The following is a 24558-nucleotide window of genomic DNA, read 5'->3' as shown; positions in this document are numbered from 1 at the left end:
GTGGAAGAGGGAAAGGGAGAAGTCCAATGTAACCCCTAGGCAGCATGCTTTCAAAACCAGGTGGATTGTAGTGTTGTTGTCTTGACTGTAATGCAGAAGGGAACAATGGGGCCTGGTTTGGGATGGAATATGAGGAGCTCTCTCTTAGCCATGATAAGTTTAAGGCAATGAAGGGCTATCCAGGTTGAGATTGCTGATAGAATTTCTAACGACTGCAGGTGTAAGATCAGATGTAGGTACATGTAGTTGTATGTCATCAGCATAGAGATGATAGCTGTGAGAGTGTATATATAGAAAAAAGTAAGGAACTCAAGACCGAGCCTTGAGGTACACCTACAGAACTCCATAGAGGTCGAGGAGGAGTTGGTAAAAGAGACAATGAAGGAGCGGTTAGAGTGGTAGGATGAGAACCAGGAAAAGGCAGCTACAGATGCCAAGAGCGTTAATAATGTGTAGAAGAAGAGGATAGTCAACAGTATTGAAAGCTAAGGAGAGGTCAAGAAAAACCAGACTGGAGTAGTTTCTTTGAGATCTAGCAATATGGGGCTACCTTGGGAAGAACAGTTTCTGCGGAATATGCAGTGTGAAAACCTGATTGGATATGGTCAAGTAGGTTATGAAAGTTGAGAAACTGAAGTATACTTAAAGAAACAGCTCCAGAAGTTTAGAGGCAGGGAGACAGTGGCAATTGGAAAGGGAGGTTAGGTTGAACAATAACTTGCTTAAAAAGGTATGAAAATTACAAGAACGAAGAGAAGTTAAAGATATAAGTGAGTATGGGCACAATGGAAGAAGCAAGATGTTTCAGGAAGGTGGGGGGAATGATGTTGAGGCTGCATGTGGTGAAAGCGGAGGAGACGAGCAGCAGGGATACTTCTTCCTCTGTAACTGGATTACAGGAGTCAAAGGCACAAGGATGAGGATATGGAAGGGACAGAGGCGATTTCTCTGTGGATAGCAGAGAAAATGCCCTTAAAATAATCAGCAAAGTTTTTGGGGTGGTTATGCTAGGAAATGGAGCATGATATAGCGAGAGGTCGAAAAAGGTGTCACAGACATAGAAGTTGTGGCATGGATTAAATTTGTTCTTGTTTATGAGAGGTGAAGTAGAAAGAGAGCAGAGTTAAAGCAGGACAGAGTTTATTTGTATTTAAGGAAATCTGCGAGAGTGTGACTTCCTCCAGAGGCATTTAGCAGAATGAGTACAAGAGCACAAAAAATGTATCTGTGTATTTAGCCATTGTTGTGGGGTGGAGCTCAAGTGAGCATTAGGGAAACTCCTCCAGACAGTCGGAAGCAAAGCGGAGCACAGCCGTAAGGTAAGCAAGGGTAGACAAGAGTGGTGACTAAAAAAGTTTATTGGACAGACATGTGCAGCTGATGGATCCTCTGACGCGTTTCAGCCCTCAGGCCTTTGTCAAAGAGTGATCCATCAGTTATGGGAGGAACATAGATATAGGCAAAGTCAACACAACACACCTGCACCAGGTGAGTGTTTGCAACCATTTGGTGCCCAGAGCTGGGCCAGTTGCTAAATAACTACATATACACACAGATGTTATACCAAGCCATCACATATCCTGACAAAGTGAATCTACGTATGCAGCAACTATCCTGTTATTTCTGATGCACCTGATGGGATCACTGCTTGATCCGTGTTTTCTCTCAAGTGAGCATTAGCATACAGGAGGAGCATACTGGTCAAGTGAGGCAGCAAGGACAGATTTGTAAATTGTGACAATGCTGTGTGGGTCAGGCGAGGGTGGTAGTAAAGAAAGCTTAGATTTTAGGCTGGATTCCAAGGACTGTGTAACGCTGTGCCCACCACAAACAAGGCGGAACCCCGGTACTGAGGTGGGAATGGGCAGAAACGCCACTCACAGCCACGGGGGCATGTCTGGAGATTGGATGGTCGGGCAGCCGGGTCAGGGTTGGAGAAATCAGATAGTCTTGATACTTGCCACGGTCAGAGGTAGGAGCCAGTAGAATGGTCAGAGTCCGATAGCCGGGGTCAGGGGTTAATGCCAGTAGGAATGTAGAAGTCTGTAAACCGTGGTCAGGATTGGAGAGATGCGGAAGGTCAGAGGTAAGCCGGGGTCGGTAAGTCAGAAGTGCGGCGTCCAAGGGTCAAGCCGAGTCTGTACACAGGAGATCAATATGAACGCAAGGTGAAGCTACACGGAGCAAGGCAAGGAACCAGGAAGTGGGAGAAGGTGAAGCTCCACCAGGAGCTATGCTCAGCCAAAGTGCATGTGGCACAGCTGAGCATATATGGGAGAGCAGGGCCAATGAGAGAGAGGGGAGGAGTAGAGGTGCGGCCTCACAAGGATAGGTGGAGTGGTGCAGGAGACGGGTGGGTGTGATGAGGGTAGTTGACGCGCAGCTGGGGAGCGGTGCACATGTGTCATGTGTACGCACCGCGCGACGCTGACCCGTACCGCAACCGGGGGCGGAGGAGCCAGACTCCACAATGTCAACAAAGCTCCTCTGTGAGCGCGCGCTCGTGCTGTAAGGACAGCAGGGTTGCACGAGGCAGTAGGTAAGGAGGGAGTGCGCCACGGGGGACGCGCTCCCCGATTCCTTACAGACTGAAGGTCAATGGAACGCAGGATGAAAGTATAGCAAGGAGAGGTTAAGTGTGAGGAATGTGAGAGGGTAGAAATGAGATACGGATTATGGTCCGATAGCGGGAAAGGAGAGATTGTGAAAAATTGTTATTTATCCAATTTCTCAAAGACAATATCAAGGAAGTGTCCATCTTTGTGGGTGCTGGATGCAGTATATTGGTGGAGACCAGGAGGCAAAATGCCCAGGAATGAAAGGAGTCATCAGTGTGGTAGTTGAAGTCCCTTAAGAGGATTGTGAGTCATAAGAGAGGAAGGATAACCAGGATTTAAAATCAGAAAGGAAAATGGAGACTGTGGTAGATTTAAGTATTGGTGGTGGTGCAGGCTAAACAATGTATAATATTAGTGTAGAGGTGGGAGCTCCCAGAAAGCTGTCCAGCAACATTCTCAAAAATTATAAATGTAAATGATAAAATTATAGCAGGATCTAAGCCTGTGTTTTTCAACCTACAATTTTCAGGTAATTTTAAAATTGTACTAAATACAGAAGAATTTAGAATGAATCTGATATCAGACGCGCTATTAGAGAGGGGTGGGGGTCCTTACAATGTATCTGATCTCAGACACCCTATAAAAGAGTCCAGTTTTTAAACACATTGTGGAATGCTCAACACATAAGCAAGTATCTTCAAATGAAAAGGATAAGGATCCTTGACTGGAGTACCTTTCTGGTATCAGATAATGAGGCAATCTCATATACAATCCATTCAACTGGCAGTATCCCACTTAGCACTGTAGTAAGATATACACACAATAAAGTGTCCAGATACACTTAAAACTATATAGTGTGATGAATGATGAAAGAGACTCGCATATAGTGCAGCATCCTTGGGTGGTGGTCCACTTCCTCAGTTACAAGTGTGCTTCCGTCTTCAATCAGGTACAACAGCAAAAAAGACACAGCACTACTTCCCAGAAAGTTGAAATGATCAAAAAAGGAGAGCGTTCCCAAAGTGAGAGAGGCTCATTTATTAGCAACATGGAAAAAAGCAGCATACACAGGCAAAAATACCCACACCTACGCGTTTCAAGCGTTAGCTCTTTATCAAGGTGAATACAAGATATAATAACCAGAATGCATTTATACCTACAATGGACGCTGGCAACACCAATCCCCTTCACTTCCTGGTTTACGAAAATGGCGCGAAACGTATGACATCAGCGCATCGTAACAATGGAAACTTTATTATGCTGTGTGCAGCAGCAACACATTAACTTGTGTAAGCGAGGTTGAACATAACAAGCTCTTCTCTAAGTTCCACAAACACATCAGAGTGTCCGGATTGGAAGGGGAGTGATGACATCAGCAAATCAAAACAGCACAAACTTTATTATCAAACGATCTGGACAAAATGCATTCTTTGATATAACTTATCTCGAAACATGTTAAAAGCAAAAAACAAAAACAACTTTAATAGCCATGTATAATAAAATTATAATTAAAAAATGAAAAAAGAAAAGAATATACCATAAAACATGAAACAAACCAAATGTATTATAGTGTATAATAAAACTCTTCCTAATTCATATAATAAAAGATAAAAACAATAAAGATTTTAACAATTATGTGTATGTCTGAGGAGAGGAGAGACACGAAACAGATGTATAACGAAAGTAAGATATAAAGAACTATAAACCACTATTCAGCTGTTAAAACCATATGTTCTATTCAAAGGACCAGTCATTATCAAAGCCCACATGAACAGTAGATAAGAATACATATTATGTCATATGGGCAAAACAAAAATAACATATATATGGTATAATAGAATAAGATTGAAAGAAAAAAAAACACTATAGCTAAAGATCGTTACATAGTAGATGAGGTTGAAAAAAGACGTAGGTCCATCAAGTTTAACCTATGCTAAATTTAGACAACAGATACTTTATCCTATATCTATACTTACCTATTGATCCAGAGGAAGGCAAACAAAAAACCCCATTAAGGGCAAAAATGAATTCCTTCCTGACTCCAAGAATTGGCAGTCGGATTAATCCCTGGATCAACATCCTTCCCATGTATACTTATTTGGTATATCCCTGTATACCTTTCCAATCTAAAAAGATGTCCAACCTTTTTTTGAACAAATCTATTGTATCTGCCATCACAGTCTCCATGGGTAATGAATTCCACATTTTACTGCCCTTACTGTAAAGAACCCTTTCCTTTGTTGCTGGTGAAATTTCCTTTCCTCCAACCTTAAGGGATGGCCCCGAGTCCTTTGTACTGCCCGTGGGATGAATAGTTCTTTTGAAAGCTCCTTGTATTGTCCCCTCTTAGACGCCTCTTTTCTAATGTAAATAAATCTAATTTAGCTAGCCTCTCCACATAAGTTAGATTGTCCATCCCCTTTATTAATTTGGTGGCTCTTCTCTGCACTCTCTCTAGTTCCATAATGTCTTTTCTTAGGATTGGTGCCCATCAAAGATGATAAATCAGTATGTTTAAATTCTTAATGCTTGTAAAGTAAAAATATCTTTAAATTAGGTACAGTTTTAAATTAAACATCTGGTGTTCATTATTTTTTATTTATTATTGTAAGAAAGGACTGAGCTCCCAATCTGAATTTAGACCTTCAGGGATTCTAGTTCTTAAAGTAAATTTCCAATAAAGTTCGCGTTTATCGAGAATATTTACTCTATTACTGTCAAGACCGTGCGCCCGGTCCCTACGTTCCCTCGCTCACCTGCTCCTCCTTACCATGGCGGTCCGTGCGGCCACATCCTCCGCTCTTCCGTCGGTCTCCCTCCCGGTGGCGCGTCCTCCCTGCCTCCCGAGGGCGCACGGTGGGTTCCGTTCACGTGCGCGCCTTGGCACTTTGCAATCATATGACTGCAGGATTTACAATGCAGGCATTTGAAACTCCCCTTTGGTAGCATTCTATCTGTAGTGCCCTGAGATTGCAATAGACTTCTTGAGATATAATTACCAATAGTTTTGACTTTTTTAAAAACAAAGCGTGGACCCTCCATGTGAACGCTATTAAGGGTTGGGTCAGCTGAAAAAAAACCCCAATGCTTCTTAAAGATATTTTTAATTTGTTCCGTTCACGTGCGCGCCTTGGCACTTTGCGCAACCATCGCACGTGGCACGCATACCCGCCTTTTAAAGAAACAAACACTTACAAGAATGCCTGGACTAATCTCAGGGTGTCTACACCTGAGTTTCACCCTGCCTCAGCCTATCACAGGTCTACTTATATCTGAGCCACTCCTCCCTGTTCTCCCTGGTTGGTTCCCTTCGGTCACCCTCTGGTCGTTGCTGAGCATAGACCTTTCTATGCACCGTGCTCACGTGCAGCCTGAGTACCTGTCTACTATTCCGAATACCTGTTGTGACCCTGCTTGTACCTGACCTGTCTCTTCTCGTTTCCCTGAACCTTGGCTTGGCTAACGGACTTCTACGCTCTCTACTCCATGAACTCGGCTTACGGACATCTACTACTCTACACTCTCCAATCCTCGACTACGGCTTACGGATCTCGACCATTCTACGCTCTCAAATCCCGGACCATAGGCAAGTACCCGCTACCCTCTCCACTCTCCTATCCTGACCCGGCTATTTTCATGACCCTGCAATCCGGACCCACCCTGTGGCTTAGGGAGGTGGTTATATACATTCCCCACCTCGGCCCCGCGGTTCAGTCCAGGTTGCAGTGAGCATTCGTGACATTATGCTCAGCCCAACGCACCTGGACTCCGCTGAGGTAGCCCAACAATTGCAAAGAATTGAAATAATGTTTAAACAGGAGAAGGGTGTTTGAATCAGAATAATCAACGCATGGAGGGTTTCCAACGTTCACTAGGGGATTTAGATGCCCGGGTTTCCAACCTCCAACTTGCTGTACCTCATCTATCCCTGCTCCACTCTCCTCGAGCCCAGCACCACGCCTTCCGACCCCTAACATCTACGGAGGCAACCCTTTGGTGTGCCAGTGTTTTCTAAATCCGTGCTCCATACAGTTTGAATTACTGCCTGCACACTTTCCTTCTCCTCGCTCTAAGGTGGCGTACATAATCTCCCTTCTGATGGACGATGCCCTGGCATGGTCCTCACCGATTTGTTCCGAAGATTCTTTGACACTCCAGGAAGGAAGGTAACGGCAGCTTCTTCTCTCCTAAATATATCTCAGGTGAACCGCATGGTGGCGCAATAGGCTCTCGCATTCTGCACAATTGCCGCCGAGACCGGGTGGAATGACTAAGCATTGTCGGCGGTGTTCTGGCAAGGGCTGTCCGAAAATTTCAAGGACGAACTGGCATCGTTGGAACGTCCGTCAGGATTAGAGAAGTTAGTGGCCCTATGTATTTGGATGGACCAGCGTCTCCAAGAAAGGAGGATGGAAAGAGGTAAGCGCTTTCGAAGTTCACCTACATGTCTCCCTTCACCAATCTCCAGTGGTAAGTCCCCAGCCGTAAACGTGGAGAAACCCATGCAAATCGGACTTACCCGTTTGTCCACCGAAGAGAGACAGCGAAGACAATGCTCGGGACTCTGTATGTATTGCGGCAACAAGGGACAGCTAGTCGCCACCTGCCCCATGAAGCCAGGAAAAGCCAACGCCCAGTGAAGGTCGGGGGAACTACACCGGGAACCACGTCACATCCCTCTCCCAAATCTCCTACCAGGATCCACATTCCTGTCACCTTGTCCGGGGACAACTTTAAGATGACCACACGCGCCTTCCTGGACTCCGGGTCAGGGGGCAACTTTATCGACCAGGGATTTGCAGAGAGAAACAAGATACCTTTAACCCCAAAGATCGCCCAGTGGGTCTCGAGGCTATCGACGGTCGCTCCCTCCAACTGGCCTTTATTATCCTCCAAACCATCCCTCTGTCCCTACACTCCCCCGGTGGCCATTCCAAGACTATACAACTTGATGTTATTCACACACCGTCGGTAGATATCGTCCTAGGACTACCGTGGCTCCAGCAACACAACCCGGAGGTGGACTGGACCGGTACTTTGCCTATCCGCTGGAGTACTCTGTGCCAGGAGAGATGTCTGGACACATCCAAAACCCCTTGCCGGATTACTACTACCGGAGCCTGGAGATTCTCTACCAGAGATATATCACGAATTCCGGGATGTCTTCGACAAAGGTCAAGCCGAAGAGCTACCACACCACCGTTCCTTCGATTGATCCATCGACCTCTTCCCCGGTGCCTCTATTCCCCGTGTTTGCTCCTACCCTCTATCCGCACCGGAGACTCAGGCCATAAGGCAATATATACAAGAAAACCTCCTCGTGTTTCATCCGAAAATCTTCCTCACCCGCTGGTCGGGATTCTTCTTCGTTAAAAAGAAGGATGGGTCTCTTAGACCCTGTATAGACTATCGGTCTCAACAAAATAAGGGTTAAGAACCATTACCCTTTCCCTCTGATTTCTGAATTATTCGATATACTCTAAGGAGCTACAATCTTCACAAAACTGGACCTGAGAGCCCCTGGTATCGTTGGAACGTCATACAACCTCGTGAGGATCCGTCACGGAGACGAGTGGAAAACGGCGTTCAACACTCACGACGGACACTATGAATATTTGGTGATGCCCTTCGGTTTGTGCAACGCACTCGCTGTGTTCCAAGAGTTTGTGAACGAGATCTTCAGGGATCTACTCGACCAATACGTTGTCGTATACTTGGATGACATCCTGATCTTTCTCAAAGAACACTGTCGAGCACTCCGAACATGTGAGACAGGTTCTCCAGAGACTATGCGCTAATCATCTCTTCGCCTTTTATTACAGGCCAGATTACCCCCTGATCGTCACACTCAGCCTATCACAGGTCTACCTATATCTGAGCCACTCCTCCCTGTTCCCTGGTTGGTTCCCTTCGGTATAATATGCTTCAGTCAGCCTCTGGTCGTTGCTGAGCATAGACCTTTCTATGCACCGTGTTCACGTGCAGCCTGAGTACCTGTCTACAATTCCGAATACCTGTTGTGACCCTGCTTGTACCTGACCTGTCTCTTCTTGTTTCCCTGAACCTTGGCTGGCTAAAGGACTTCTACGCTCTCTACTCCATGAACTCGGCTTACGGACATCTACTACTCTACACTCTCCAATTCTCGACTACGGCTTACGGATCTCAACCATTCTACCCTCTCAAATCCCGGACCATAGGCAAGTACCCGCTACCCTCTCCACTCTCCTATCCTGACCCGGCTACGTTCACGACCCTGCAATTTGGACCCACCCCCGTGGCTTAGGGTGGTGGTTATATACATTCCCCACCTTGGCCCCGCGGATCAGTCCAGGTTACAGTGAGCATCCGTGACAATTACCCCATCTTATGGGCATAGGGATATGTTCAATTCCCATATAAGAAAAATGATTAATATCACCCAAACTACAGTTTGTAAAATAGTGTGCCACCGGATGGGTTAGATCTTTCTTAATAATTAAGCTCATATGCTCCCTGATCCTGGTTTTCAAAGCCCTAGTAGTCCGTCCTACATATTGTTTCCCACATCCACAGTTTATTAAATAAACTACGAATGTGGTACTACAATTAATGAAGGACTTGATGTCATATTGACGACCCGTAATCATAGAGCTAAAATGTGGCTTAGAAATCATATGACTGCAGGATTTACAATGCAGGCATTTGAAACTCCCCTTTGGTAGCATTCTATCTGTAGTGCCCTGAGATTGCAATAGACTTTTTGAGATATAATTACCAATAGTTTTGGCTTTTTTAAAAACAAAGCGTGGACCCTCCATGTAAACTCTATTAAGGGTTGGGTCAGCTGAAAAAAAACCCCAATGCTTCTTAAAGATATTTTTAATTTGTTGACTTTGTGCATGGTATTTGTGTGGTGAATATTGGGATATTTAAAACCAGATACAGAACATGAAACACAGACAGAGCTCAGTGCTCTATCCATTAACACAAATACACAGTACAATGCCTATATATCTTATACTATATTAGTGAAAGCACTGTATGTTTGCCTGCCTGCATGCATGCATGCCTGCTGGATGTCCGGTGTCCCTAGGGGAAATCTGATTGGTCCCTTGGCCCGCCCCCGCACACCTCTCATTGGCCTGAGGCGGAGTGACGGGCCAAAGGACACACAGGGACACACACACACAGGGACACACACACAGGGACACACACACACACACAATGACAGACACACACACACACACACTGTTACCTACATTAAGCGGGGCTCACAGTTAGCAGCACCCGCGCGCACCTCCTCCTCTCCCCGTGTCTCCGCGTTTTCACCCCGAGCCCCCCTCCCCCGGCACAGCTACATTCAGCGGGGGACACACACACTATTATTACCCTTCAGCGCCCCCCCCCCCCCTCCCCCGGCGCTGCTACAGTCAGCGGGACACACACACTATTATTACCCCTTCAGCGCCCCCCCCCCCCCACCCAGTGTCAGCGGCCGTGCGAGACCCCCCCTCTATATCTCCCACCTCTCCCCCCCCACACATATACATGCCCCCCCCCTCACCGGCGCTACAACTCACCCCCTCCCCAGCGGGGGAACAGCCAGTGGCCAGGCAGCCTGCCTCGCGGCGCCGAGTGCCCAAGATGGCGGCGCCCGGGACACAGCGGGGGAGCGGCCACAACACGCTGCCTCCCGCCTCAGATCCACGTGGGACCTGCGGATGGGTGAGCGGCCTTCACCTCCCCTCCACCCCCCCTTCACCTCCCCTCCACCCCCCCTCCCCTCCAGTGTCAGTGTCTCCCCGATACCCCCCCCCCCCCCCCCGGCGCCGCTACAGTCAGCGGGGGAGCGAGCGAGCGCCCGGGACACAGCGGGAGAGCGGTCACAACACGCTGCCTCCCGCCTCAGATCCACGTGGGACCTGCCGGACGGGTGAGTCTTCACCACCCCTCACCCCCCATCACCTCCCCTCACCCCCCATCACCTCCCCTCACCCCCTTTCACCTCCCCTCACTCCACTTCTCCCTTCCACCCCCCTTCACCTCCCATTTACCTCCCCCCCTCCACCCCCCCTTCACCTCCCCTCCACCCCCCCCCCTTCACCTCCCCTCCACCTCCCCTCCACCCCCCCTCCCTTCCACCCCCCCTCCCTTCCACCCCCCCCCTTCACCTCCCTTCCACTCCCCCCCCTTCACCTCCCCTCCACCCCCCCTCCACCTCCCCTCCACCCCCCCCCCTTCACCCCTTCACCTCCCCTCCACCCCCCCTTCCCACCGCCTCCCTCCCTTCCCACCGCCTCCCCCCCCTTCCCACCGCCTCCCCCCCCCCTTCCCACCGCCTCCCCTCCCCCTTCCCACCGCCTCCCCCCCCTTCCCACCCGCCCCCCCCTTCCCCACCGCCTCCCCCCCCTTCCCACCGCCTCCCCCCCCCTTCCCACCGCCTCCCCCCCTTCACACCGCCTCCCCCCCCTTCACACCGCCTCCCCCCCTTCACACCGCCTCCCACCGCCTCCCACCCCCCCTTCCCACCGCCTCCCACCCCCCCTTCCCACCGCCTCCCACCCCCCCTTCCCACCGCCTCCCCCCCTTCCCACCGCCTCCCTCCCCCCCTTCCACGCCTCCCACCCCCCTTCCCACCGCCTCCCACCCCCCCCTTCACACCGCCTCCCCACCCCCCCTTCACCACCGCCTCCCACCCCCCCTTCCCACCGCCTCCCACCCCCCCTTCCCACCGCCTCCCACCCCCCCTTCCCACCGCCTCCCACCCCCCCTTCCCACCGCCTCCCACCCCCCCTTCCCACCGCCTCCCCCCCTTCCCACCGCCTCCCTCCCCCCCTTCCCACCGCCTCCCCCCCCTTCCACCGCCTCCCCCCCCTTCCCACCGCCTCCCACCCCCCTTCCCACCGCCTCCCACCCCCCTTCCCACCGCCTCCCACCCCCCGCCTTCCCACCGCCCCCCGCCCCACCGCCTCCCACCCCCCGCCTTCCCACCGCCTCCCACCCCCCGCCTTCCCTCCGCCTCCCCCTTCCCACCTCCTCCCCCTTCCCACCACCTCACCCTCCCCCCCCTTTCCACCACCTCCCCCCCTTCCCACCACCTCCCCCCCTTCCCACCACCTCCCCCCCTTCCCACCACCTCCCCCCCCCTTCCCACCACCTCCCCCCTCCTCCCCCTTCCCACCACCTTCCCCCCTTCCCACCACCTCCCCCCTCCTCCCCCTTCCCACCACCTTCCCCCTCCTCCCCCTTCCCACCACCTTCCCCCTCCTCCCCCTTCCCACCACATCCCCCCTTCTCTCCCTTTCCACCACCTTCCCCCTCCTCCTCCTTCCCACCACCTCCCCCCTTCCCACCACCTCCCCCCTTCTCCCCCTTCCCACCACCTCCCCCCTTCTCCCCCTTTCCACCACCTCCCCCCTCCTCCCCCTTCCCACCACTTCTCCCCTCCCCCCCCCGCTCCCCTTCCCCCCCCCGCTCCCCTTCCCCCCCCCCGCTCCCCTTCACCCCCCCTCCGCTCCCCTTTCCACCCCCCCCTCCACCTCTTTTTACCCTTTCCCCTCCCACACTTCAACCCCCTCCTCAAACCCTTCCCCCCCCTCCTCTAACCCTTCCCCCCCTCCTCTAACCCTTCCCCCCCTTCCCTCCCCCCCCTCCTCTAACCCTTCCCCCCCTCCTCTAACCCTTCCCCCCCTCCTCTAACCCTTCCCCCCCCCCTCCTCTAACCCTTCCCCCCCCCTCCTCTAACCCTTCCCCCCTCCTCCACCCCTTGCCCCCCTCCTCCACCCCCTCCTCCCCTTCCCGCCGCCCTTCGCCTTCATGCCCGCCTTACCGCCTCCCCACCCCCGCCTCTGCCTTTCACCCGCCCTTACTCCGGCCGCCTCTGCCTTTCACCCACCGCCTCACAGCCGCTGCACGCACTCAACAGACACCCGCCACACTCGACACATACCTGCCGCCACACACACCTGCTGCCTCCCGCCCCTACCCCCCGACATCACTGACCCACCGCCTCACACCCTAGCAGGACCCCCACTCACAGACAGCACTCACAACCCACGGGCCAGCCGCCGCCTCACACCCTAGCAGGACCCCCACTCACAGACAGCACTCACAACCCACGCGCCACCCGCCGCCTCACACCCTTGCAGGACCCCCACTCACAGACAGCACTCACAACCCACGCGCCACCCGCCGCCTCACACCCTAGCAGGACCCCCACTCACAGACAGCACTCACAACCCACGCGCCACCCGCCGCCTCACACCCTAGCAGGACACACGACTCAGATTTTTACATCACTTATGGCACCAAAATATACATTGTACTGTGGTGTGGTTACAATAAACCATTTTTATACAACATCGTATTACATTTTCTTCCATCTTTCTTTTCAATATTATTATCCAACCTTTACAACAAACAGTCACCTATTGTTCCACGATTTATAAATAATACTACCTATTACGCATTTACATCCCGGGCAACGCCGGGTCTCTCAGCTAGTATATATATAAAGATATCTTTTGAATAAAATGGTGTTTTAGTTTAACTCTTTGGCCAAAGTGCTGCAAGCCCTTGAGCCCCTCCAAGGCAGATCACATCTCCAGGGTCCTAACACTAAAATAAATTCTTAATAACCTGTACATTACCAGGAAGAATGATTTATAATAAATCTGTCAAAATTAGTTGCATAGTTCTAAGTCTGATTGAAGCTCTTATTAACCTGTACATCACCAGGGAAAGCACTATGTATTAGATTTGTCACAATCAAACTGTATGCAGGTTCCCATGAGTGTGGAGGTGAAGTGGAGTGAGCTTTTAACCATTAAAAAGTGGGAGGGAGACGGCTTCAAAACTGGGAAGGAGGAGCCACCCTCCAAATCAGCAAGGACCAGCTGAACAGAATTGCAAAACATACAGAACCCCAATAAGCTCATATTGAACTCCCAAAATAGCCACAATATATATATGCGTATAGGTGTCAAAGAGGAGTGCTACTGAGCATGGCAATATATATTTAAAACCAGAGACAGAACATTAAACACAGACAGAGCTCAGTGCTACATCCATTAACACAGATACATGGTACAGTCCCTATATATATATATATATATATATATATATATATATATATATATATGTTATTCAGTATTAGGTGAAAATAGCCGTGTTAGTCCAGTTGCGAAGTGCAGTGCAGAATAAATGAGTTTCTTCAGTATTAGGTGATACCTTTTTTATTGGACTAACAATTTATGTCATAGGACAAGCTTTCGAGAGTTCTCCTCTCCTTCAGGTCAAGCAATTCTGATATACAAAGGATTCAATGGCTAAAACAGTGTAGAGAGAGGGAAAAAAACCAGCAGATATTTACTGTAGATAAGGTAGGGTGTTATGTGTTTGAAGCCAGGGGACAGTGTCAAAGAAAGTTGGGGTGGGAAGGGGAAGGGATGCTGGGGGGGAGAGAAAGTGTGGGTAAGAATTGAGGCAAGCAGGATAATTACAAACAATTTTGATAGGGTGTGAGAAAACCCATGTCCGCATTAAGTCCTTTGGTTTTGGTGTCAAAGAGTCTTATCATTCTGAGTTCAAATGTTTTCCGTTCTTGGGTGCTTTTAAACATTCCATTGAGGATTTTGATTTTTAAACCTTTAGTCAGAAGCACCAACAGCTTCCTACAAGATACCACAGATGTTCTCAATAATCTTAACAACATCAACCAACTACCATCCAACACACTGCTAGTTACCATGGATGTAGAATCCCTTTACAGCAACATCCCCCACAAGGATGGTATTGAGGCATGCCTGCATTTCCTTACAACATCTCCCCTGGATCAGAAATACAGCGCTGATGTAATTACCAAACTGATAGAATACATCCTCAGACACAACTACTGTACTTCAGCTTCAACAAGGAAATGTACCTACAACTAATGGGGACTGCAATGGGTACCAAGATGGCACCGCAATATGCCAATCTTTTCATGACAAATCATGAACAAAGATTCCTAACTACATGCCTCCACAAACCCTACAAATACTACAGATACATTGATGACCTGTTTATAATATGGACAGAGGGTGAAGAAAACCTAAAACAATTCCACGGGTCCATGAACTCATTCCATCAATCAATTAAACTCAAAATGGATTATTCGGCAAACCTAATAAACTTTCTAGATACTACAGTAACACTGAAAGATGGCAAACTACACACATCTGTATACAAGAAAACAACTGACAGATGCAGTTACCTCCACAACTCCAGCTTCCATCCCACTCATACAAAACAAGGTATCATACACAGCCAGGCTATAAGATACCACCGCATATGCTCTGACACTGAAGACAGAAACAGGCATCTCACAACCCTGACCGAATCGTTCAGACAGAAGGGATACAAAAACCAAAGACCATTGCCAAAACTATTACATCTGCACTAAAAGCCCCACGGGAACACCTGCTACAATACAGACAGAAAGAACCTACCACACGCATACCACTAGTGACCACATACAACCCTACCCTAGAGGGTATACGAAAAATAATCAAAGATCTGCAACCCATGCTGACAGAGGATGCGACATTAAAAGAAATCTTTCCCAAACCTCACATTCTTGCATTCCGGCAACCACCAAACCTCAAACAGAAATTAGTCAGCAGAAAACTTCACAACGATTTTAAAGACATGGATAATGACACAAAACCGTGCAGCAACAAACGCTGCAAACTCTGCAAACACATTTGCCATGATCCCACATCCAGTCACAACCATAGAACATTCAATGTTAAACGATCATACAGCTGCACATCCAGGAATATAGTGTATATGATTCAGTGCAACAAATGTGACCAAGGTTGCTACATTGGGGAAACCAGCCAAAAACTAGAAGGAAGAATGAATATGCAAAGAGACTCTATACTCCATCACGAAGAAGGAAGATACTGCTCACCTGTGGGACATCACTTCTCACAACCAGATCATTCCATAAATGATTTAAAAATCAAAATCCTCAATGGAATGTTTAAAAGCACCCAAGAACGGAAAACATTTGAACTCAGAATGATAAGACTCTTTGACACCAAAATCAAAGGACTTAATGCGGACATGGGTTTACTCACACCCCATCAAAATTGTTTGTAATTATCCCGCTTGCCTCAATTCTTACCCACACTTTCTCTCCCCCCCAGCATCCCTTCCCCTCCCCACCTTTCTTTGACACTGTCCCCTGGCTTCAAACACTTAACACCCTAACTTATCTACAGTAAATATCTGCTGTTTTTTTTTCCCTCTCTCTACACTGTTTCAGCCATTGAATCCTTTGTATATCAGAATTGCTAGACCTGAAGAAGAGAGGAGAACTCTCGAAAGCTTGTCCTATGACATAAATTGTTAGTCCAATAAAAAAGGTATCACCTAATACTGAAGAAACTCATTTATTCTGCACTGCACTTCGCAACTGGACTAACACGGCTATTTTCTGCTTTAATATATATATATATAAAATATATAAAATATATATATATATATATAAAAGCAGAAAATAGCTATATATATATATATATATATATATATATATATATATATATATAAAGATATCTTTTGAATAAAATGGACTTTTAGTTTAACCCTTTGGCCAAAGTGTTGCAAGCCCTTGAGCCCCTCCATGCCAGACCTCATCTCAAGGGTCCTAACACTAAAATAAATTCATAATAACCTGTACATTACCAGGAAGAATTATTTATAATAAATCTGTCAAAATTAGTTGCATAGTCTGATTGAAGCTCTTATTAACCTGTACATCACCAGGAAAAGCACTCTGAATTAGATTTGTCACAATCAAACTGTATGCAGGTTCCCATGAGTGTGGAGGTGAAGTGGAATGAGCTTTTAACCATTTAAAAGTGGGAGGGAGTGAGCTTAAAAACTGGGCACTGTACCGTGTATCTGTGTTAATGGAGGTAGCACTGAGGTCTGTCTGTGTTTCATGTTCTGTCTCTGGTTCTAAATATATATTGCCATGCTCAGTAGCACTCCTCTTTGACACCTATATGCATATATATATATTGTGGTTATTTGGGGAGTTCAATATGAGCTTATTGGGGTTCTGTATGTTTTGCAATTCTGTTCAGCTGGTCCTGGCTGATTTGGAAGGTGGCTCCTCCTTCCCAGTTTTGAAGCTCACTCCCTCCGACTTTTAAATGGTTAAAAGCTCACTCCACTTCACCTCCACACTCATGGGAACCTGCATACAGTTTGATTGTGACAAATCTAATGCAGAGTGCTTTTCCTGGTGATGTACAGGCTAGTAAGAGCTTCAATCAGACTTAGAACTATGCAACTAATTTTGACAGATTTATTATAAATCATTCTTCCTGGTAATGTACAGGTTATTAAGAATTTATTTTAGTGTTAGGACTCTTGAGATGTGGTCTGCCTTGGAGGGGCTCAAAGGCTTGCAACACTTTGGCCAAAGGGTTAAACTAAAAGACCATTTTATTCAAAAGATATCTTTATATATATATACACGGTACAGTGTATCTGTGTTAATGGATGTAGCACTGAGCTCTTTCTGTGTTTCATGTTCTGTGTCTGGTTTTAAATATATATTGCCATGCCCAGTAGCACTCCTCTTTGACACCTATACGCATTTATATATTGTGGTTATTTTGGGAGTTCAATATGAATATTGGGATATACCAGAAGTAGGGGAACTGTAGGTGTTATTGGCTGATCCCAGCATGCGGGAGAGACCCACACAAATACAGCATCCGCCTATCCCTCCTGTAACACTGATGTGATGATACAGAGCCTGGCTGCATCTTTTACTGGATTTTTATTAATATGTAATTAACTACTTGCTTCATTATTGTATTGTTGAATACATATCTCTTCACCTTGGTGCGCTCCTGTGCTTTCTCTCTTGGTGCTTGGTCCACTGACGTAGTTTCTCTGCGGTGGACGCTGGTGGAGGAGTGGTGCGGTGGACGCTGGTGGAGGAGTGGTGTACCTCCACACGTTAGGAGCTGCAAGAGGAAGGAGAAGATCTACTACACGATCCCTTTTGGAAGCAAGAGCAATGACTGAAAACAATTTGACTGGTTATTCTATTTGACCATATACTGTATATGTTATTTTTGTTTTGCCCATATGACATAAGATGTATTTTTATCTACTGTTCATGTGGTCTTTGCTAATGACTGGTCCTTTGAATAGGACTTATATGGTTTAGACAGCTGAATAGTGGTTTATCGTTCTTTATATCTTACTTTCGTTATACATCTGTTTAGTGTCTCTCCTCTTCTCAGACATACACATATTTGTTAAAATCTTTATTGTTTTTATCTTTTTTTCTGTTTTATTATATGAATTAGGAAGTATTTTGTTATATAATATGATACATTCTGTTTGTTTCATGTTTTATGGTATATTCTTTTCTTTTTTTCATTTTTTAATTATGATTTTATTATACATAGCTATTAAAGTTGTTTTTGTTTTTTGTTTTTAAAATGCTTAGAGATATTTTATAGCAAAGAATGCATTTTGTCCAGATCGTAATAAAGTTTGTGCTGTTTTGATTTGCTGATGTCACCACTCCCCTTCCAATCCGGACACTCTGATGTGTTTGTGGAACTTAGAGAAGAGCTTGTTATGTTCAACCTCGCTTACACAAGTTAATGTGTTGCTGCTGCACGCAGCATAATAAAGTTTTCATTGTTACGATGAACGTCATACGTTTCGCTCCATTTTCGTAAACCCGGAAGTGAAGGGGATTGGTGTTGCCAGCGTCCATTGTAGGTATAAATGCATTCTGGTTATTATATCTTGTATTCACCTTGATAAAGAGCTAACGCTTGAAACTCGTAGGTGTGTGCATTTTTGCCTGTGTATGCTGCTTTTTTCCATGTTGCTATAAATTAGCCTTTCCTCACTTTGGGAACGCTCTCCTTTTTTGATAATTCCAACCATCTGGGAAGTAGTGCTGTGTCTTTTTTGCTTTTGCTGTTGTACAGGAGTTGGGGTTCCTTACAATGTATCTGATCTCAGACGCACTATTATAGAGGGTTGGGGTTCCTTAGAATTTAACTTAGGGTTCCTTAGCCAAAGGTTGGAAACACCTGATTTAGGCAGACAGAAGTCCAACTCCTGTTTAACTCTAGGTGCACTTAAAAATATTCACACTTAAACTTGTCTGATTCAAATTGTAGTTTGTATTTGTAATGAATGCATAAATAGCTATAGGGCAGCCAATACATGAAGTGACATACAAAGTATAACCACACGCCAAAGTGTTATAACCAAAAAAACAATACTCCCCTCTGACCCCTCATTGTACAAATATATTAGGTTAGGATTCTTAATAGATTCTTAATAGTCACATGATGTTCATGCTAATTGAAAAGTTCAAACAGAAATGTTAGATTATCTTTTTATGATACACTTCTTTACTGTGCATTCCTTTCCAATAGATGTATCCATGAGCAGGAATATGTTAGAAGAATCCAACACAACAGTCTACTCATCAGATGGAATAGCAGAAGATGATACCAATATGTCTTACAGGTTTCAAGGAGAAAACTCTGCAAGAAACTTACCTAACAAAGCAAAGTCATGTAAAAAAGAAAATATCACATCTACTTATATGTCTTATCAATATGAACAAAATGTATGGGCTTTAAATGAGAAATGTGTCAGAGGCAGCAATGATGCAACATGCAAAACCATGAAAGTAAGGAAGCAAGAGAGCAGAAAATGTGCGGAGTGGTTTAGAAAATCAGTTTATGAAGATCATCAAGTAACACACATGGGAGAGCAGCCTCCACCTGGTATGTCTAATTCAAATTCTAGTTTTAGTTTGTAATGAATACATACAGAGAGAACCAATATATGAAATGGCAAAGGAAGTATAACCAAACTCCAATGTGTTGCTGTCAAAAAGCCAACAAACTACCTCTCGGGCCCCTCATTGTACACAGATCTTGGATTATTATTCTTAACAGATATATTAACATAGAAGATATCCCTTATGATGCACTCAAGAGCCTCCACTAATAGGTAACATTTTACTTTTATTGGTAATTAATAAAAATAAGCTACGGAAGGATAACTATTATTAAAAGCTGAATGGAGCAACAATGCTGTGACTCAAAAAATGGGGTACACAGCTGGGGAATTAAATGTAATGGGGGATGAGGTTATACTGTATAAGAAACACAAATTGTTATAAAGTGTAAAGTGCTACAAATAAAACAAAATACTAGAAAGATATTACCAACTAGTGCAGTGGTAACAGCGTGATAAAGGTAAACAAACGAGCAGAAAAATGTGTGGAGGCAGGTGCATGAACCCACCGCCGTACTGGTGATCAGGAATATCCTATCTGTGTTCTGATAACATGTACCGTATTGTGCTGTGCAGCATATGTGCAGAGTGAATGAAAAACCTCATATCCACCCAGAAACTATGACTGAAAGTGTATGCTGCATAAAGCTAGTGGCTACTCCTTAGGGTCCACATCATAGTTTAACTGTCTCTAGATGGTTGATAGTGTTAGCCCCGCTATGGTTGTCCACAATGCTGCAGTAAAAATGTGTGCAGCTTACTGAGACCGGCGTCTCAGTTGCGCTCATGATATCATGATATCTGATGGCATTACTACCCTATGCTCATGCTAAAGGCTCAAACAGAAATGTTAGATTATACTTTTATGATACACTTCTTTACTCACTGTGCATTTTTTCTCAACAGATGGATCAATGAGCAGGAGCATGTTAGAAGAATTTCACACAGCAGTCTGCTCATCGGATAGGATAATGGAAGATGGTATCAGTATGTCTCAAGGGTTTCAGGAAGAACATTTTGCCATAAACTCGACTAATGAATCAGCCTCATGGGAACAAGGAAATCTCCCATTTCTCATGCCATATGTTTGCCCTGATTGTGGAAAATGTTTTACTTGCACTGAAACATTCATTACACATCAGAGAACACACACAGGAGAGAAGCCTCATAAGTGCAATGAATGTGGGAAACACTTTTCGTACAAGTCATGTTTTATTAAACATCAGAGAATTCACACAAAAGAGAAGCCATTTGTTTGCCCTGAATGTGGAAAATGCTTCACTCAAAGGTCACATCTTGTTACACACCAGATAATTCATACAGGAGTGAAACCATATGTTTGCCATGAATGTGGCAAATGTTTTACTCGTATTGGAAGTCTTATTAGACATCAGAGAACACATGCAGGAAAGAATCCTCATTATGGCAATTAATCCAGTATCCCAAAAGTGAAGGGAATTTGGGAAAGTATGCACGCTACTTTTCAAACAACATAAACAGTTTGCCTTAACGTATATTGCCACTTAAAAAAATATCAACACACTATGGCATAAAAATCTTCACTTCACATGAAGAGGGGTCATCATACATGGAGAAAGCAAAAATGACAAAACAAATCTGAAGGATTGAGAGAGAAAATCTCAAGCGCAGAGAACACAATCCCAAGAGTGGTCCCCAACAATAACCCTGATGAAGTGAAATTTCCTCCACAAAACGCGTTATAATTGCATCGCATGGAACAGATAAGCTCTGAGGGAGGGACATAAGGAGCTCAGGACTGCAGGAAAATCTCGGATGAGTTGCATTGACGTCATCAAAGCGTGGTGCACAAGGGCTGAGTGTTAAAAGCACAGGCACACGAGCATGGACGCAAAGACCCTCTCGTAGCTATGATCTACAGAAAATCTGGTTAGTGTTAATCAGTGTTAATGTAGAGTATCCATTTTTGAGTAAAACTACTGCACTTAGAAAATCCTTTTTTTTTTTCCTTCTTCTTTTACACCCCAACAACTACTGTAAGTCAAATAAAAGAAATTGCTGGACGTTTGACAACTGATTGGTTGTAAAAGACTCAAGTGCTAACCAGAAAGTGTATCCTATACACAACGTGATACATGTTGATATTATAAGCCAGGGGTCTCCAAACTCAGTCCACAAGGGCCACCTACATGCCACGTTTTATGGATATCCCAGCATCAGCACAGGTGACTCAATCAGTGGCTCAGTCTTCAATTAAAAGGAATGAAGATGGGGCACACGGATTTCCAAAATAAGAGATTTATTTAAGCATGTACTGCTGCGGCCGCCTTTAACCTCCTACTTGCCCGCATTTATCCGGGCGATATCTCCGTTTCTAGCGGAGTTTCCCGCGTGGCGGACGCATTCATCAGATAAGCGCTAATGGCGCTTATCATTGAAAGCGCCCGCGGGGCGGGAAAACTAAAAAAAAAAAGCCGCACGCCGCGTTTTAAAAATCCCGCGGTGGCAGCCGCAGGAGGTTAAAGGTGGCCGCCACTGTATGCTTAAATCAATCTGTTTTTTCGAAATCCGTGTGCCCCATCTTCATTCCTTTTCGTATGCCGTGGATTGGATGCAGCCGATCATACATTGATGGGAGCACCTGTATTACTCTTTATTATATTGTGGTGTGCAGCCGTTATTCCTTGTTATATCAGTCTTCAATTAAGCCACTGATTGAGCCACGTGTGCTGAAGCAAGAATATCCCGAAAAGCTGGCCTGTTGGTGGCCCTTGAGGAGTGAGCTTGGAGACCCCTGTTATAAGCTATGGTAGCGATGTAACCATATTATTGATAAAGGGCCAAACTGTTTCTTTATCATACTGCGACTTAGACTATACCAAGCTCACAGTATGCTATAGAACAGTAATGTCTGAAAACCTCATGTTCATAGAATGAACAAATGGAAATGGGTATGTCCTATAGGAGACGTGAATATAGTAAGGTCTAAAATACTCCTACGTTGGCTTGAGAAATATTCAGTCCAGGAGTAACTAATTTTTGGGAAAAAGAGGTCCAGTAAGAACAGAAGTTAATATAAAGTTTACAATTTTAAAGTTATAGTTGAACATGCTAATTTGAAAGCTGAAGTCATTGGTATGCAAAATGGTTATAAGGTTCTGTCATAAGACAAAGAGTCCTGCATATAGAGGGAATCAATATTCGAACAATACGTGAGTGTCATCTCCTGGGATGGTAACAAGGAGGTTTTGTTAGAAGCATAGAGGCGGAGGAAGGGACAGAAGGAATATCATAGTGGATAGCATCCACCTTGCCTTTTAAGTAGTCGGCATATGCTTGAGGAGACGTGAAGAAAGGATGGGAAGTGGGAGGAGAAGGTCGGATTCAAATACAGAGAAAAAATGTCATGGATTGGATTTGTGAGTGTTTATGAGTGAGGAAAAGTAGTGTTGTTTGGCCTTAGAGAGTGCATGCAAGATGCATAGGTTGAACAACCACAACGCAACATTTTTCCAAGATATAGTTTAAAAATAGTTTTTGTATCTGTTTGTGCCTGTTTGTGCTTATTTATATCTAACTGTTTATGCCATTATCAAATCGCTGTACCCCAATTGTACCGTGCTGTGGAATATGCTGGCACTTTACAAATAAACGATTAATAATAATATCTCAGATTACTCCTTGGTGAGGCTGCATACCCTGGTAGCGGTAAACAAAATTACGCCAATATTTGGAGCATTCCCAACTATTTAACCACTATTCAAAGACTATGGAGATACAAATAGAGATCTTAAAGTAGATCCTTTACTATACTGGGAAGCATAAAAAGTGGTAATAAGGGGACATATTATTGCATATGTTTCTGGGTTCAAAGAAAAGACAAGAAAACAATATAGAGTTTGTTACGGCAAGCAATAAACTCACTAAAACATACCACCATTTCAAGCTACAGTACTTCCTACACAACTTAATAAAGGAATATATTTTCAAAAGAAAACCAGTCTGTGAACACTGGCTGGAAAAGAAGGCAAGTAGGAAATGTACAATAAAAGATGCCCAATATTTTTGATTATGACAACAAAACATGCAGATTATTCGAAAATGTACCAAAAATTTTTTTCAGAAGCTCTACTCTCTACTCCCATTAAAAAATTACTTGGTGATAATTTGAATATGAGATTTGACCAAAGAAAATACAACTTAAAAAAAAACTTTTATACACTATTATGTAGAAAAAGTACAATAAATGAGAATGTAAATCAGGATTTTTTTTTTTTTTTTTTTAAATCCCCAATTACTAAAGGTGACACAGGTAGACATGGAATGTAATAATTCTCCAATTGCCACAAAGAAAATATCTGAGGTTTATTAAAAATCTAAACAACTGCAAAGCAGGATAGCTAGATGGCCTCACAGTGGAATATAGTACATTAAAATATTAAATAGGAAGTCGTTAATCCATTAAAACAGGCTTTCCAAAAAACAATGGCAGAGTTTTTGAAATCCAGCAGGATGGTATACGGTATATTAGAACCTTACATGAACAAGGGAAGACCCACTAAAACCTGAGACCTACTGTACCATCCTATCTCCTTAATAAATCAGGACATAAAATAATTACAGACAGGCTTGCAACCATTCTACCCAAACGTTTGCATCTGTGTCACTTGTTAAAGGTGCAATCCCACATAGTAAGCAGCTGCATTTTTAGGGGCATGTTTGTCAAGGAGGTGTTTTCTTTCCTCTTATCCTTCCCTGTCTTTATCAGAGAACCAATAAAGATAAGGAGAGGTTGTGAGGGGTAGCTCTGACTGTGCAAGCACTCTGATCACACAGTGACATCACACAAAAGGAAGATGCCAGAGGAAATCAAATCCCCAGAGGGTGGTGTGAGAATTTGCACTATCCTTATTAATATTAAGGAATTTATCTATTTCTATGTCGATTGTCTGGATAATTTCTGGGATTTTTATAATGGCTTCATTCAATTTCCAGTTTGCTCCTCGTCTGTCTAGATGAATTTGCTGGCACCGCAATTCTATAGGTGCGTGGTCTGACCATGAAATATCATGGCTCCTAGAGTAGGAGACCTTTGGAACCAGTCTAGTGGACACAAAGAAGTAATCTATCCTGCTGTAACTATTATGTGGGTTCAAATAGAAAGTGTAACCTCGCTCCCCGTAATGAAGCTCCCTCC

General features: G+C 45.2%; 1 protein-coding gene across 1 annotated transcript in view; it reads left to right on the top strand.

Moving 5' to 3' along the window:
* LOC142471284 (uncharacterized) overlaps positions 1-23136 on the top strand; it is an 85589-nt gene extending 62453 nt beyond the window's left edge. The window contains exons 10-11 of the mRNA XM_075578116.1: positions 19010-19366; positions 20289-23136. Of these exons, the coding sequence (XP_075434231.1) occupies positions 19010-19366; positions 20289-20815 (884 nt within the window). The 3' untranslated portion in view covers positions 20816-23136. The remainder of the gene's footprint in view (positions 1-19009; positions 19367-20288) is intronic.
* Positions 23137-24558: the final 1422 nt, after the last annotated feature.

The sequence above is a fragment of the Ascaphus truei genome, chromosome 20, assembly GCF_040206685.1.
Source record: "Ascaphus truei isolate aAscTru1 chromosome 20, aAscTru1.hap1, whole genome shotgun sequence".
Lineage (NCBI taxonomy): Eukaryota > Metazoa > Chordata > Amphibia > Anura > Ascaphidae > Ascaphus > Ascaphus truei.
This window is presented reverse-complemented; position numbering and strand designations above follow the sequence as displayed.